Genomic DNA, 17486 nt, shown 5'->3' on the forward strand with positions numbered 1-17486 from the left:
GAGACCACTGTTCCAACAACCGTCACTGGCGGTAAGAAGGAACTGAAGGGGTGTCGGGCTGGCAGGGTTGTATATAGAGCGCTATATTGGTGCCACTCCAGAGGGCTCCACAGCCGGCCTGATGGGTAGCTACTAGAGAAAAGTTTCTGACAGCAGTGCACACGGCGTGTGCACACAACTAACTGGAATTGATATGAGCAAGCACTCGAAGAACAGATTGACAGAGCCAGAAGGGTACCCAGAAGTCACCTACTACAGGACAGGCTGAACAAAGAAAGTAACAGAACGCCACTAGCCGTCACCTACAGCGCCCAACTAAAACCTCTCGAGCGCATCATCAAGGATTTTCAACCTATCCTGAAGGATGATCCCTCACTCTCACAGACTTTGGGAGACAGGCCAGTCCTCGCTTACAGACAGCCCCCCAATCTCAAGCAAATACTCAAAAGCAACTACATACCACACAATGAAACACTAACCCAGGAACCAATCCCTGCAACAAACCCTGCTGCCAACTCTGTCCGCATATCTATTCAAGGGACACCATCATAGGATCTAACCACATCAGCCACACCATCAGGGGCTCATTCACCTGCATATCTACCAATGTGATATATACCATCACGTGCCAGCAATGCCCCTCTGTCATGTACACTGGCCAAACCGGACAGTCTCTACGCAAAAGAATAAATGGACATAAATCAGACATCAAGAATTGTAACATTCAAAAACCAGTGGGAGAGCACTTCAATCTCCCTGGACACTCAATAACAGACTTTAAAATGGCAATTCTTCAACCAAAAAAATTCAAAAACAGATTCCAACAAGAAACTGCAGAACTGGAATTAATTTGCAAACTTGACACCATCAAATTAAGCCTGGGAGTGGATGGGTCACTACAAAAAATAATTTCCCCTCTCTTGATACTCACACCTTTTTGAAAACGGTTGGGAATGGGCAACGTCCCCCTTGATTGCATTGGCCTCGTTAGCACTACAAAAGTAACTTTCCTTCTGTTGATATTCATACCTTTTTGTCAACTGTTGAGAATAGGCCACTTCCACGTTAACTGAATTGGCCTCGATTGGATTACCACTTGGTAAAGCAACTCCCATCTTTTCATGTTCTGTAATATATATACTGCTTACTGTATTTTTCATTCCATGAATCTGATGAAGTGGGTTTTAGCCCACGAAAGTTATGCCCAAATAAATTTGTTAGTTAGTCTCTAAGGTGCCACAAGGACTCTTCATGTTAGTCTGTATCAGCAAAAACAACAGCTACCACTCTGAAACCTGTAGGCACATTAGAACTAGACAATTTTTGTTCTTTCAGACTAGGAATCACTTAAGTGACACTTACTTGAGACTCTCCTGTGAACTTGAAGATGACCTGTCTGACTGAGGGAGAGATGCTATACTGCCAGAATTCTTCAAGTAAGTCTGGAGACTTCTTTGATAGGATGGCTCAAGGTTATTGTACAGGGCCTCTGCTTCTCCAGGAAAGTGACTTCTAAGACCCAGGTAAGTCCTACAAAACAAAAGAACAGCCAGGTAGAACTGCTACAGGGTTTTTTGTTTTTTAAACTACATAGAAAAAATGAAAATCCAGCTGTGACACAGGCTAGAAAGGGTTACACAACTAGCATGCTAATTGACCCAAATTCAACGTTTATAAAAGTGTTAAAAAAGTATGTAAATGGTAGTTATGGCCATTTCATGTTAAGATAGACTAGAGCTTTGAAATGAAAACTTGTATTGTTAGAGAATTAGAGGTAATAGTAATTGAATGTGTTTACTTATATCTGGTTAATGTTAACCATGTAAACAGTTTCTATTGATTCAGAGATCAAAAGGGAGTATTAACATTTAGATGAAACTTGGGTATGATAACATCACTGTCTATATTTCACTTTGAAGTTAGTAGTAAACTGTCTATTGCTTAATGAATAATTACTTAATTGCTTAATGAATAATTACCTTATACTAATCATTGTAGCTAACTACCAGTGATGCTTAGGAAAGAGAAGGTTACTTCAAAAGACTATTGTTCACACAAGAGGCTGCAAAAAATCTCTATAAAAACGCTTGGGACCTGATCCTTTCATCTCAAATCTGCTTATGCTTCATCAGGGGAAGCTTGGACCACAAGACTGAGATCTCCAGTGCCATCTGGATCACCTCGATATTGAACATTGGACTGAACCTATGGACTAATTCTAAAAGAACTCTGTACAACTCGAAAGCTCACCATCTCCACTATGAAATTGACCTAAGATCAACATTCATGTCTGTATGTATAATGATCTTTTAAACCAATATTCTCCCTCTTTTCTTTGTAAATTTTAATTTAGTTAATAAGAATTGGCTATAAGCATGTATTTGTGTAAGATCTGAAATATTCATTAACTTGGTGGGTAATGTGTCCGATCCTTTGGGACTGGTAGAACTTTTCATATGATGAACGAGATTGTCAATAAACCTCATCATATTTGACTTGGCTGTCTGGGTGGGAGCCCAAAGGCTGGGTTGCTTTTAGAGAACTGTGTTTTTTGGCTTCTGGGTAACCAGTAATGTATTGTAGAAGCTGTTTTGTTGTTGGCTTGGTAAATCTAAGTATCAGAATAACCACCAGTTTTGGGGATTGTCTGCCCCATTCTTTGCAGTTTGCCCTAATTGAGCAATCTCAGCATGGCTCCCAGTTGCACCAGCACTGAAATATGTGCTGAATGCTTCTCCACTAGCCAGGTTATGAAGGCATCTAGCACAAAAGTCTGAACTAATCTTTCCGAAATAACTTTATTCCTCCCATCACATTCTCTGTGATATATCTTTTGATATTTCCTGCTCACTGAAGATACCCCAGAATATACCATCAAATATTAGTAGCCAATAGTATCTGTGATGTCACAGAATGATCCATTCTAAGAAACTTTCAGTGAACCAGCACAATATAAAGGGTATTTCTCAAAAGGGAATTTTTTAAAAAAGTTAGTTAAGATTTATGGTGATTTAATTTTGCTTCAAAATTTGCCTCTGAATTAAATTATTATTTTGGAAAACAGAAGGTGCTTGAGAAATAACATTGAGAAATACTAGATATTGATTCTGCATTTTAAACAGATGTACTTTTTCATGTAATTCAGAATTCACTGCACATTACACAAATGTAAAAGACTGGCCTGGTGGCATAGCAGTAGTGGTCTGCCTTAATGGTCTACAGCCAAACTAAAGCAGCCAAAGAGGAGTGAATTTAGCCCTCCCCAGTTCCATTTATCACAATCAGGTGAGGATTTCAAATCCTAACTGAGACCATTTGAATGCTAACAATAAGTACTGGCAGTTTTATTTTCATTGCTAGGCAGAGTGGTACAGTGGAGAGGCTACAGGACTGGGACTCAGGAGACCTGGGTTCTATTCCTGGCTCTGCCACTGACCTGTTGGGCAAGTCACTTCACCTCTCTGTGCCTCTATCAGGCAGATGGAGCTCATCCATGAGCGCAGACAGTTCACCTAGAAGAAGAAAAACTCTGATTTCAAACCAAATGTTCTGTCAGGCCTGGCCAGCTAGTTTGTGAAAATTGTGCCAATCACACATGCTCTATGAGACTGTATCACCACTGTCTGACAGGCAATGTGGTAGTATTGTCTTCCCTGCTCTGTGTTCTTTAAATGAAAGCAGGGAAATTAAATGCCACAAAGCTACGCTGATGCACGTTATGTTCACAGATTTAATCTACCAAAAAGAAAAATGTATGGTTCTTTAAGAAACTCTCACATTGCACACACCGTACATTTTTTTTGTTTATATTTAACAGTAACTAGAAATTAAAAATGTGTGCTAAGTAAGGTGACCAGACAGCAAGTGTGAAAAATCGGGACGGGGGTAGGGAGATAATAGGAGCCTATATAAGAAAAAGCCCCAAATATTGGGACTGTCCCTATAAAATCGGGACATCTGGTCATCCTAGTGCTATGTGAGGTAGTGCTGCAATAAGAATTTTAACGTTTTCACTTACTAAACTTTGAGCATTTAAATCTATAAACTTAGTATCTGATGAAGGGATTTTTTATGCATTTTGTTTTAATGGATTTGAATGAGATTATGAAAAGAGCAGGGATTGAACACTAGCTTTATCCATTAATTTTCAGTTTTATTTCCTATACTTGTGTTTTATTCTTGTGTAACTGTATGTCTCCATGTGTGACAGGAAGTGAATCTCCTACAAAAAAAGAATCTTTTGTAACAGAAAATAATAAGCATTATTGTCACAAAGAAGGGCAGATTCCAAGTTAAAACCTTGCATGAAAAAGGCACCAATTTTAAATGGTCATTTTCATGCTACTTATATGCTTCCTTATTATATTTCAAAGGACTGTTAATTACCTTTATTGACAAAATATAGATAAGTATAATTTATTTTATTTTGTTGTCCCTGCAGAAAACAAGCATAGGAGGATGAGCAGAATTATCGTCTGTCTTAACAAAAGAACTGTTAGTTGTTCAATGATGTTTTGTACTCATGGAAGTAAGACTGATTAGGCAGAAATACTGATCTACAATACTTCCATTTTACTGAACTCATCAGATTTTCCAAAACAAAAACCAGTAACTCTTCTAAGCTTTACTAAATTAGGTAGGGCGTTTTGCATGGAAAAAAATGTTCATTTTAGGATTATATTAAATGATCAATTTTAACCATATTCTTCAGTGATTAACAGTTAAATACCTTAAGCATACAGTAACTCCTCACTTAACATTGTAGTATTATGTTCCTGAAAAATGCAACTAAGTGAAACGATGTTAAACGAATCCAATTTTCCCATAAGATTTAATGTAAATGTGGGGGGTAGGTTCCAAGGAAATTTTTTTGGGGCAGAAAAAAGGCATTATATACTGTACAGTACTGTACTGTGGTTGGGAAGTGCCTCTGGCTTACCTCACACAAGCACAGCGTGCTACAGGCAAGGATACTAGGAAGCACCTTCACAGCAGCAGCTTCCCCGGAGCAGAACAGGACACTGACTTTGCCAGGGGATGCTCCAGGCCTGCCTGTTCCCATCCTCCTCCACTCCAGGCCCACCTCTTCCCACCCCCACTCCACCTCCTCTCCGGAGCATGCCGCATCCCCGCTCTCCCCCCAGGAAAGTCCTAGGACTTAAGTGCTTAGGACTTTCTGGGAGGGAGGGGCAAGGGCGGCGATGCGGCGCTTCCCCGCTTCTCCCCCTCCCTCCCAGTGCTTTGGACTTTCTGGGAGGGAGGGGGAGAAGCGGAGATGCAGCCCCTTCCCCGCTCCTCCCCTTCCCTCCCAGAAAGTCCTAAGCGATGGGAGGGGGAGGGGAAGGAGGCGGAGAAGAGGAACTTGTGCAATGCTCCCTTGTAAAGTTGCTGTTCTTCCACAGAATCTTACAAGCAGTGGACAGAGCAGGCAGCCAAACGACGTTATAAGGGAGCATTGCACAACTTTAAACAAGCATGGTCCCTAATTGAGCAGCGACGTAACTTTGAAACAACATTAAGCAGGACGAGGTTAAGTGAGGAGTTACTCAATATATAGACTTCCCTTCCCTTGGTATAAAATGTCAAATCTTTTAATCAAGGTTACAAGTTCACTCAAAACTCTTACTTTCTTGCCTCCACTCTTGCCTCAGCATCAGCATCGTGAATGCCCTTTTTGATGGTTTCAACCAAGACAGTTGCATGCCTAGAAGACAATACCTCATATTAGTTTTTAATTTTACAAATTTAATTATACCAAGGTAATTTCTTACCTGTTAATTAAGTTTCTCTAAGTCATACAGAGTACATCTACACTGCAATTAAAAACCCGCGGCACCAAGTTTCGGAGCTGGGTCAAATGACTTAGGCTCAAGGGGTTCAAGCTGTAGGGCTAAAGATTGCAGTATACACATTCAGGCTCGGGCTAGAGCCTGAGCTCTGAGACCCGCCCCTCTCGCGGGGGCTCAGAGCCCAGGCTCCAGCCTAAGCCCAAATATCTACACTGCAATTTTTAGCCCCATAGCATGAGTCAACTGACCTGAGCCAGCTGCAGCTGTGCCATGGGTCTTCTATTGTACTGTAGACCTACCCACAGTGATCCTGATATTGGGTCTGGACCTTCCTTCTAGCAGATGCAAGTCAGGAAAGGGATCAGAGCCATAATGACATAACTATCCCTTTTTAAGATGCTTAGGCAGGCTGTCAGGCCCCAGCTATTCCTGGTTCGGAAGATGGAATCTGTGCCTGCATGCTTACTTGGGCCCATTGTTAAGACAGGCATGCTAGAAAGTACCTTTCAATTTTAAGGAGATGCATGTATAGTAAAGAAGTCAATATACTGATCAGTGATAGAAAATAGGCTTATCTTGAATAAGTACAAAGATAAAGTGTCTCCCCACTGTATTCCTTAAAAATTAGTTTTTGAATGATCAGTCTTTTGAAATCAATCAATCAATTAGTGCAGAATAAAAATAGCATACTACTGGATTGATAGAGAGGAGGCTACTCACCCAGTGTAGTAACTGACATTCTTTGAGATGAGTGTCCCTGTGGGTGCTCCACTCCAGGTGTTGGTGCGTCCCTGAGCCTTCGCTCGGAGATTTTAACAGCAGTACTCGTACCGGTCACGCAAGCGCACAGCCTGTCTCCCCCCCCCCCCGAGTGTACCTTAATAGTAAACATGCGCGACCGGTCTCCTCAGTTCCTTCTCTACAACCCCAACTCCGAAATAGAGGAGAGGAAGGTAGTGGAACACCCACAGGGACACTCATCTTGAAGAACATCAGTTACTGCATAGGGTGAGTAACCTCCTCCTCTTCTTCTTCGAGAGATGTCCCTGTGGGTGCTCCACTGCAGGTGATTGAAAAGCAGTGTATCTCAAGGAGGTAGGGACTTTGGATGTGGTAGGAATGCAGTAGGTAATACAGCTCTGCCTAATCGTGTTATCAGAGAGAGGTCCTTGAGTAAGGGCATAGTGCTTAACAAATGTGTGTTCAGAAGACCAAGTGGCCGCTTTACAGATGTCAGCCAGGGAAACTTTGCGTAGAAAAGCCATGGAGGTAGCCACAGATCTAGTGGAGTGAGTTCTGATGCCGGCTAGAGGCATCACTTTCTTTATCTGAAGCACAGTCGGATACACGCAGAAATCCAGTTTGAAAGTCTCTGGGTAGAAATAGGTGTGCCTTTGGAACGCTCTGCGATGGAGACGAAGAGTTCCTAAAGGGCTTGGTTCTATCCAAATAGAAGGACAAAGCCCTGCGTACGTCTAACGTAGGCATGGTAGATTCAAAAGAGTTTGCATGTGGTTTAGGAAATAAAGTCGGTAGGTGTATCGGCTCATTGATGTGGAACGACGAATGCACCTTTGGAAGGAATTTGGGATGTAATCGGAGGGGGGTTACCTTGTCCTTAACAAATAGTGTATAATGTGGGTCTGCCATGAGAGCTGCTATTTCTCTCCTGCCCGTCTGGCGGAGGGGATTGCCACTAGGAATGCTGTTTTCATAGAGAGGTGTAGGAGGGAGCAAGTGGCATGGGGGTCGAATGGTTGTTGAGTTAAGCAGGATAAAACTAACTGAAGGTCACACGGAGGGGTAGGAGATTTAATGTCCGGGTATAGGGATTGGAGCCCTTTGAGAAAACGCTTGGCGACTGGATGAGCAAAAACAGAGGTATCGTCGATCTTGTCATGAAAAGTTGTAATAGCAGCTAAGTGGACTTTGATGGAGCTGAAAGAAAGGCCCAATTGCTTGAGGTCTAATAGGTAGTCAAGTATGATTGGAAGAGGTGCAGAAGTAGGAAGAAGTTGTTTAGGTGAGCACCAGTGTGTGAATCGCTTCCACTTAAGGAGATAGGCGATGCGAGTAGATTGTGTTCTGCTATGTAGGAGCATTCTTTGAACCTGCTCAGAGTATGCTAGTTCATTTTGGGAGAACCCTGTAGGTACCAAGCTTTGAGGTGAAGCATGGACAGGTTGGGGTAAAGAAATCAGCCGTGTTGCTGCGATAGAAGGTTTGGAGTGAGGGGCAACGAGATTGGTGGGCAGATTGATATTCTGGTGAGGAACGGAAACCATGGTTGTCTGGGCCACGATGGGGCAATCAGAATTACCGTGGCACGAACTGTCTGTATCTTTGTTAGAACTCTGTGGAGAACCAGTATCGGAGAAAAAGCATATAGCAAGTCCTGGTGCCATGGAATCATGAACGCATCTCCCAGGGAATGTTTGCCCAGTCCCGCTCGGGAGCAAAATTCGAGACATTTCGTGTTTTTCACAATTGCGAAAAGGTCTATGGTTGAGTAGCCCCACATGTGGAATATGTTGTGGATGATTGTCTCGTTTATCTCCCGTTCACGATCCCAGGGAAAGCGTCTGCTTAATTCATCCGCTGTGGTATTCATAGCTCCGGGAAGATAGGCGGCTGATATCCGAATGTTGTTCGCAAGGCACCAATTCCAGAGCTTCATGCCTTCTGTGCAAAGCGAGTGTGAGCGAGCCCCACCCTGCCTGTTTACATAAAACATGCAGGCGATGTGGTCTGTCATTATCCATACATGTTGGTTCTGGATTAATGGGAGGAAGTGACAGCAGGTGTTGCGCATGGCTCAAAGTTCTAGGACATTTATGTGCAGGGAGGTTTCAGCTTAAGACCATAGCCCCTGGGCTGTGTGGTGGGACATGTGTGCACCCCACCCTGTGCGGGATGCATCGGTAGTCATTATGAGGGATGGAGCATCCTGGAGAAAGGGGACTCCAGAGCAGAGGTTGGAGGGAGCTGTCCATCATAGGAGAGAGTCTTTGACTCTGAAAGGTATGGATAGAGGCTTTTTTAGAGCGTGCACATTCGGTCTGTAAACCATGGCCAACCAAGCTTGGAAGCACCTCATGTATAGTCGTGCGTTTTGGACCACGAAAGTACACGAGGTCATGTGACCTGGTAGTTGTACACTGTCTCGAGCAGTGACCTGAGGACTGTTGCAGAGTTTCGTTGCCAATAATTTTATGGTGTTGAAGCAATCAGGCGGGAGAGATGCTATTCCCGTCCGGGAATCGAGGTGCTCTCCTATCAACTCCAGGTGCTGGGTAGGAGATAATGTGGATTTGTTTTTGTTTATTTGTAGGCCGAGGGATAGGAAACAATCGACAGTGAGCTGCGTGAATCGAAGCGCTTCATCGAGAGTTGAGGCTTTGAGGAGATAATCATTGAGGTAAGGAATTATGATAACTCCTTGTTTCCTGAGCTAGGCAGTGACTATGTCTAGGAGCTTGGAAAAAACACAGGGGGCGGTGGATAGGCTGAAGGGTAGCACCCTGTATTGAAAATGTGTCGAGCCGAGGGTAAAACGAAGGAAACGTCTGTGTGCCGGATGTATAGTCACATGAAAATAGGCGTCCTGTAGGTCGAGGGCTGAAAACCAATCGCCCTGCTCCAGCACTGGGATTAACGTGGTGAGGGTAACCATTTTGAACTTTTGCTTTTTGATAAATTTGTTGAGCCGCCTGAGGTCGAGGATAGGTCGCCATCCCCCGGTTTTCTTTTCTGTTAAGAAATAATGGGAATAAACCCCCTTCCCTCTGTGTCGTTCAGGCACAAGTTCCACTGCTCCCAATAGAAGATGTTGTACTTCTTGGATGAGCAATTGCTCGTGAGAGGGGTCCCTGAAGAGGAACGGGGAGGGTGGGTGAGTAGGAGGCAAGGATAGGAAAGGGATCGAATAGCCAATTGTGACAACCACTGTAACCCACTTGTCGGTGGTAATGTTCTGCCATTGATGGGAGAATGGTTGTAGGCGGTGTCCAAAAATAGGGACATGTGGTGTAAGCGCTGAAGTGGGAACGTTGTTTTCTAAACCCTCGACCAAGGCTTCAAATCTGCTCATTAATCGGAGGGGGTTGAGACGCTGCCGAGGAATTGGGACAGTGACACTGGTATCTGGGTCTCTGGCATTGCTGCTGTTGTCGTTGCTCATGTGATCTATGGAATTGCTGGGTATATGCGGGATAGCGTGGACGCTGGTAGGATTGATATCGATACTGTCGCCTTCTGATCGTAGGGGTTTGAATTCATAGAGACCGGAGAGTTGTCCTTGAGTCTCTCATTGAATGAAGTACGTCGTTCGTCGTGAAGGCAAAGAGTTTGTCGATGAAGGGAAGATCTTCAGTGGTATTCTGGACCTCTCAAGGAAAGGAAGAGGAGGAAAGCCATGAACCTCAGCGCATGACCACTACTGTAGCAGTGGATCTTGCTGCAGTGTTGGCTGCATCGAGGGCCGCTTGAAGAGCGGTATGTGAGATGATTTGTCCCTCGGAAACTAGAGCTGTGAATTGTTTTTTTTTTTTCTTCCGGAATGTCATCAATAAAGTCCATGAATTTGTTGTAATTTTTGTGGTCATATTTTGCCAGAACAGCAGTATAATTAGCAATGCGAAACTGTAACGTGGAAGATGCGTATACTTTACGTCCGAGCAGATCTAGTCACTTACTGTCCTTGTTGGATGGGGTGGAGCGGGGAAACTGGTGTTTGGTCTTTTGGTAACTGCGTCTACCACCAGCGAGTTTGGCACTGGATGAGCGAAAAGGAATTCAGAGCCCTTGGAAGGGATGAAGTACTTGCGGTCCGCTTGTTTACAGGTAGGTAGGCTTGCAGCAGGACTCTGCCAGATGGCCGTAGCAGGTTCCAAAAGGGCTGCGTTGATCGGTAATGCAATCCTAGAAGAAGAAGAGGGCTGAAGGATGTCCATTAACTCATGCTACTGTTCAGGTACCTCCTCCAAGTTAATTCTTAACTCTCTGGCAACTCTTTTGAAAAGGTCTTGAAGTATTGAGAAATCATCCGAAGATGTGGGGGAAGGAGGAAGTAAGGCTTCATCAAGCGTAACAACTGGGTCTACTGGGTTTGAGGCAGGTTGTGACTGATCCTGCAGTTGTGATGGTGCTGCCTGGTGCCTTATGTCAGTGTCAGGTTCGTCAGCTGAAGGTGCCGGACAGGTGTCGCGCCTGGTTGAGGTGGCATAGCGAGTGTGGTCTCGAGGATAAGATGCCCCTGGTGCCCAATATTGCCACTGTGGAGGGAAGGGCATAGGTGGTGCCATCCAGTGGAAGCCTGAAGCCTCGGCACCGGAGCTTGGTGGTATCACCGCAGCCTAGTTTCACACGGTGCCGGAGGAGCCCAGCGCGTCAAAAATGCTCAGCCGGGGAAGTGCTGGGAGGGAGGCTGTAGACCTGCCTGAGGAAGTCTTCTCCCGCAAAGTTCCCTTTGCAGGTGAGAGAAGGTGCCCTTTTTTTGCAGTTTTCTTGTCTCTCTTTGAGGCAGGGGGCTGTGGCGTGCAGTGGATCCGGAGTCAGCGCCCGGGTCTGAAGCTGACCCTAATGATTTTTGAAGGAGGAACAGTTTTAGTCTCAGCTCCCTGTCCTTCTGTGCCCTAGATTTAAGTTAGCTGCAGTGGGCACATTTTGGGGGGATGTGGGACTCCCCCAAACATTTTATGCACTTTGCATGGCCTTCTGACAGAGGGATGGCATCTTTGCAGGCAGAGCAGCGCTTAAAGCCTGGGGAGCCAAGCATGTCGGAAGCGGCTGCCACTGACAGGAACAAAGAAAAAGGTTTTATTTATTTGTTTATTTATTTTAGGAGAGAAAAGGATAGAAAAATGGTAACTAAGTACTACTGGTAACAAACTAACTAACTAGAAAGGTAATTGTAACAAAGGGAGAGAAAGTCTCTAACGAGTCTGCTGAGCTCCATCTCAGGCCGGGGACGGTAGAGAAGGAACTGAGGAGACTGGTCACACAGGCGTACTATTAAGGTACACTCAGAGCCGGGGGGCAGGCTCTGCGAGTGCGTGACTGGTACGAGTACTGCTGTTAAAATCTCCAAGTGAAGGCGCGGGGACGCACCAACACCTGGAGTGGAGCCCCAACAGGGACATCTCTTGAAGAAGAATGATTATTTACTCAAAAATACTGTACTAGTAGTTGAAAGCAAAGAATTCTCATTACTTATAAAATATCACCACAGTATTAGGAAAGGATGATCTTGCATTTAAGTTACTGGACAAGGATTTAGGAGGTTAGGTTCAATTCCCAGCTCTGCTACAGACTTCCTATGTGACCGTAGGCAAATCATTTAATCGCTCTATACCTCAGCTCCCCATCTGTGAAAAATACTACTTTTCCTACCTCACCAGAGTGTTAATGAGGTTAAATACATTTAAGTCTGTGAGATGCTCAGATATTACTGTGATTATGGCCAATAAGTACCTAGATTAATATGTTTTATTTACAACCTTTTCAGACTAGATTTAAAATGCACTGAATATTGTCAGCCAGCATAATACCTATCAAATACTGTTGCAGCAAAATACTGATTTTGTCTTTTCTTAGGGAAAAGAGATATATTTTTACCTCTCTGATTTAACATGCTAGCAATACATAGTATATTATGTATCACTGAGTAATGTGTAAAATATTTTCCAGGTCATTTTACTGTAGACTAATTTAAGCCACTATGGGTAACATACTTCTCCTTAGAAAAAATATTCAGTCACAGTATTTCCAACATCATGATCCTATTTTGCACTCTGGACAAAAAAGTTATGTAACTTTATTGGGAGAGAAGACAGAACAAATCTTTTCCCACCTTTCAGATAGTTTCATATTGCATCTATGCAGCCAAACACACAGATTGTACAATACTACCAATCTAGAAAGTATTTCTGGTAATAACAAGAATTTTGTAGTATTTCCTTTTCTTTCTAATGTTAGGATTAAAATTCCAGACACACTGTATCATCAGAACCTAATTTGTAATAATTATTTATTGAAGGAATAGTAATAATGTTTTAAAAAGACTGCAGGTCCTTCTTGCATACCCCCCCACAAAAAATGTAACTAACATCTCAACTACCAAACTACAATTAAAATCACTAGAACACTTATTAATACAAACACTAATGGAAGTCCTGAGTTTTCAGAATACATGTAGGAAAGGCTACCAAAAAAAAAAAAAAACCACGGGCTGAGGGCAACAGAAGCCCTGACCACAAAAAAGGAGGGAACACCCCTCACCCCAAGCACACGTTTGGGCTATAAAATAAATGAAAAGCTAACAAAAAGAAATACTTCATAAAAATAATAAACAAGCTGTGTAGCTAGCTAGCAGATACCACAACACTGGCTCAAGCTGCAAGCAGTTGAGGAGGACCACCACTCCCTATATATTCTTGTAATGGAGCACACAGATGAGCAGGTCAAAGGCATGGTCCTGAGGGCATGCTTACAAAAAGTTTGATGTAAAGTGCATGGAAGTGCACACATGAGACATAGAACACCTGTAGGGACAATAACTTGAAGAAAAATATCTGTTTTCTCTTCAAAATACAGTTGTTTTACTGGCGCATAAAATTATTTTTTCATCACATTAATGCTAAGAGAAACAAAACAAAATTTAAGCAAACCTTTTAATTTCAGCTAAGTATTTATATACCAGTTCTAAATCCCAAGGTAAGTTTAAACAGCAGCAATAAAACACTGATAGGACAATTCATAAGAGCAAATAGTATAGTTATACAGAGTAAAAGTCTATTTCACAAATTACTTAAGTGGTCTAGTTGTAGGATTTAAATGAAAGATTTTTTTTTTTTTTTTAATTAACTGAAAACTTTTCTAGATGACAAAAAGGAACCCACTGCTCCTACCTTTCCAGTGAATGAGTCTGCCACTCCTGCAGTAACAGGTCTAAAAATTCAAAGGAGCGTCTAAAACAAAATAGGAAAAAAATGTTAAAAACCTGCAATTCTCTACTTTCCTGAAATAATAGGTGATAACTTTGTTCTTTTTCCTCCTGGAAAATAATAACTGCATATAATAAAATATCTCACACTTAACACACTAGGAAATTGTTTGGCTTCTTCTGTTGTAATGGTGGAAAAATTTTTTACTTTGCACATTGTTTATATTTTTCCACTTACATGCAATCACACTGCATTTTAAAAAAGCAGAAATGGTTCATATGACCACTTGACGTTCAACAAGTGTTACTACAAATACAACCGCTTTAACATGTTTAGCACAAAAGGCCCACCAGCTAAGTCAAGTGGCAATTCCCCAGTGAGAAAATCAACCACACCAAACCTGTTAAGGAGGAGGTTGGTGGGTTTTCAACAAGACAGCAAGTCCTGTTCCTTGCTTGGGAGAATCATCTTTTGTAACCCCCTGTAGCTAGCTGGTGTCTTATAAATGTAGAAGTCCAATCACCAAGGCGCTGGAAGATGCAAGGAACTTTCCATCTTTTTGTCCCCCTGCAGAACCTTCTGACGGCTTCAAGTGGAGGAAGGTCTCTGCTACTCTATCCCTCTCCTGCTCCATAGAAGGGCAGATCTCACTATCCACTCAAGCCCTTCAGGGAGCTGTAAGAGTGGGAGGCAAAAATCTATAATGCTTCTGAGCTGCCCCATCCCCATGAATAACCTCTGTGTCTGCCTCTGCTGCTGTTCATAGATTTACAAAGTAGGGGCATTAGCATAAAAATGACATAAATTGGATACATTCACTGTTGCTCAGTGGGTTCTGAACTGCAGCAGCAAAACTGACCAGACTAATGTTAATTTCAGTCTATTACTTCTTAGGAAACCTGTGGCAGCAGAAGCACTAGAGCTCTGCAGACTTGGGAAAACACTTCATTTATTTACATTTAGGTTCCATTTGGAAGGTTACCTTTTGCAGTGAAATAAGCTTGAAACTTAAAAAAATTAAAAAATTAAAATCAAAAGCTTCAATTCTGCAGAAATTGATAGCTGAGGCCCCCTCACATATTTGCTAGGGAAAGTTTTTCACTCATTACCAGCACGTGGACGCTTACTTTGTTGAATCTCAATTATCTGTAGTGCATGGTAGCTTATTAGATAAGAGATTTTCACATTATATTACAGTGACTGCAATAAAAACATACTATTTTGAAGATAATTTTGCTAGTAGTCTATTATAAAATTAAGGAATATAAACTAACAGTTTTAATAATTTGTTATTTATCAAATACTCACCTCCTGACAGCAACTGATTTTGAAGTACAGTTGCTTGTTATTAAAGGTATTAGTCTGGGCACATGGGTATGCTGAAAAAAATCCATAAATATTATAACACAATGAAGCCAATGCCAAAAACATTCCTGAAATCAGAGTGCTAAATTTCAAATGAACGTAGTTAATAATTTTTCAGCAACAGATAAAATATTAATGATTAAATATAGGATTTTAAATGTTAATTGTTTAATCCAAATTTAGAATGTGTGTAAAAGTACACTTCCCTGACTAGGCCATGAACATATGTAAAATTAAGATATAAAAATATCTAAGGAAAAACATTTCTGACCATACCCCAATTTTCTCATTTATGTAACATTTAGCCACCAAAAAAACCCTTTGAAGGCTCAAATGTACCATATCTGTTTCCACACAGAAAATCTAAATTGATGTTGCTTCCATACAATTTCAGATGTTATTCTAATCAACACCTGAGCATAAAAAGTAAACCGTTATAAATAATATAAAGACTGCATGGCCTTTTTTAAACTGTATTATTAGCAACCCATTCAGTGCATGGTATTTTTTCCCATAGCTTGTGAATGTGATACATGACCATGTGAACCTCTCATAACAGCAGGATTCTTCTCAGTTTTTAATGCACTGCCTACTCTCAACATTAAAAATAAATTAACATAGAAAATTCCAGAACAGCAACTGATTTGTTGTATTTTTCACGTAACATTGACTTTTAAAAATTAATATCAATTCATTTGTACTGTTTTCATCAATGAATAAGGGCATTTGATCAACATATAAGGCATGTGGTAATGAGACTCTACTGGGGAAGGAACACAATGTTTCAAATAGAGGCAACAGCCTTATTTTACAATATTTGGTCTCTAGAGCTATTTACATCATGACACAGGCCTTTCAGAAAAATGCATCAAAGAGGAATTAGAAAAATGCACAAAATTATTTATGTAATCAAATATTTCTGAAAAATACGGAATATTGGCCTACGGCTTGCTTTAAATTGACTTTGAGATTGCATTAATAAGACAGCTTTAATGTTGTCTACAGATACATTTCTTTTTAACAGAATCCCACTTCAACAGCTTAAACACTGGAGCCAGTGCTCAACTGCATGAGCTAAGTCCCACCTCTCTGATGGTGGAAAGGATTCCTCACCCTGATGTCCACTCGTGTCATAATCTGCTTCTACCGGTTTTCAAAGGGAAAACAGACTACACTAAGCACTGCTAGGGCAAGGAACAGGAAACACAATGAAAGGGCAAACAAGACTGAAGGTGGGAGACTGAAGCTGCTGCAGAATAAGTGGGATCTCTGACTAACACCACAAGACACTAGTACCCCAGCATCTACACTGGCAGCCAGCTGGTTTTTAGGAGGAGTCTGAAGTGTTAGCTTTGACCTATAAAGTCCTAAATAGCCTGGGACCTGCCCCGACAGATCATCTCTGCCCTCCCAGTGCCCTACCGCTATGAATCATATCAGTCAAGTGCTTGACGCTTCGTGATTAGAGAGACAAGCCAGGGGGTAGTGTGCTTTCTGTGAGGGTCCTTCGGCTCATTTCCAGCATTTGGTACAAAAGAGCTCAAATTTGCTGACCTTCAAGGCACACTGCAAAAACCATCTGATTGATAAGGCTTAGGGGCACACTGGGATGGGAATTATTTGACTGTCAAATTTATTATCTGGTATGTTATCGTCTGTTATTCTTACGTGGACGAAAGTTTAAGCACTGTCAAACCTTTTTCCCTGTTAAATTGCAATAAGCAAATCATTGGTTGTATTCACTTTTTGTATCTTACCCCAACACCTAACTAGCCTGGTATATAGTTTGGCTTCTGTGAGCAACTAGAAATAATTATTTTGGTGTGTACAGACATCCCAACTCATGCCATTGTAACTGAAAAAACTACTCCCTCCTCCTCTCCTGACTGTGCAGTTAGACATCCCAGAACGCTCTGGAAGAAAAACACCTATGGCCCTTAGCACACGCAGTTGTTACTTAGGTTCTAAGTGACAGCTGTCCAGGATGTCCCAGAATATGCTCTTAAAACATGGTTAGGAAGAGTACTAGGTGTGGATGCCATAAAAACACTTGCAACTAGTTAAGCTGACTGGATCTCTAACAATTTACAAAAACAACCCCAGATCCAGCTGTAGTGTGGGTAAGGTCAGTGTAAAATAGTAATTACTACTTGTAAAGGCTAAAGAGGGTCAGAGCTTTTTATATATAAACTGCAGGCAGTCTGATTTTTTTTTATTTAAATAAAATGGATGTTTTGATTACTAGCGAATCCAGAGTTTAAATCACTTTGCCGTTCCCTCAAGATAATGTTATTTCTTGGTATACGCTGAAATAACCCAGCCTCGCAAAACAGTCAGGAAAATGCACTTGCCCTTCACAATATCTCCTTGCCCACCCTTTACCATGATT

General features: G+C 42.0%; 1 protein-coding gene across 1 annotated transcript in view; it reads right to left on the reverse strand.

Annotated features, from left to right (window-relative positions):
• LOC112110664 (CLIP-associating protein 2) overlaps nt 1-17486 on the reverse strand; it is a 271547-nt gene that overhangs the window by 122128 nt on the left and 131933 nt on the right. The window contains exons 13-16 of the mRNA XM_029914219.1: nt 15041-15111; nt 13697-13756; nt 5627-5704; nt 1363-1530 (exon numbers count right to left, since the gene is read on the reverse strand). Of these exons, the coding sequence (XP_029770079.1) occupies nt 1363-1530; nt 5627-5704; nt 13697-13756; nt 15041-15111 (377 nt within the window). The remainder of the gene's footprint in view (nt 1-1362; nt 1531-5626; nt 5705-13696; nt 13757-15040; nt 15112-17486) is intronic.

Source organism: Terrapene carolina, unplaced genomic scaffold (assembly GCF_002925995.2).
Source record: "Terrapene carolina triunguis isolate 2854851 unplaced genomic scaffold, T_m_triunguis-2.0 Scaffold33723, whole genome shotgun sequence".
Taxonomy (NCBI): domain Eukaryota; kingdom Metazoa; phylum Chordata; order Testudines; family Emydidae; genus Terrapene; species Terrapene triunguis.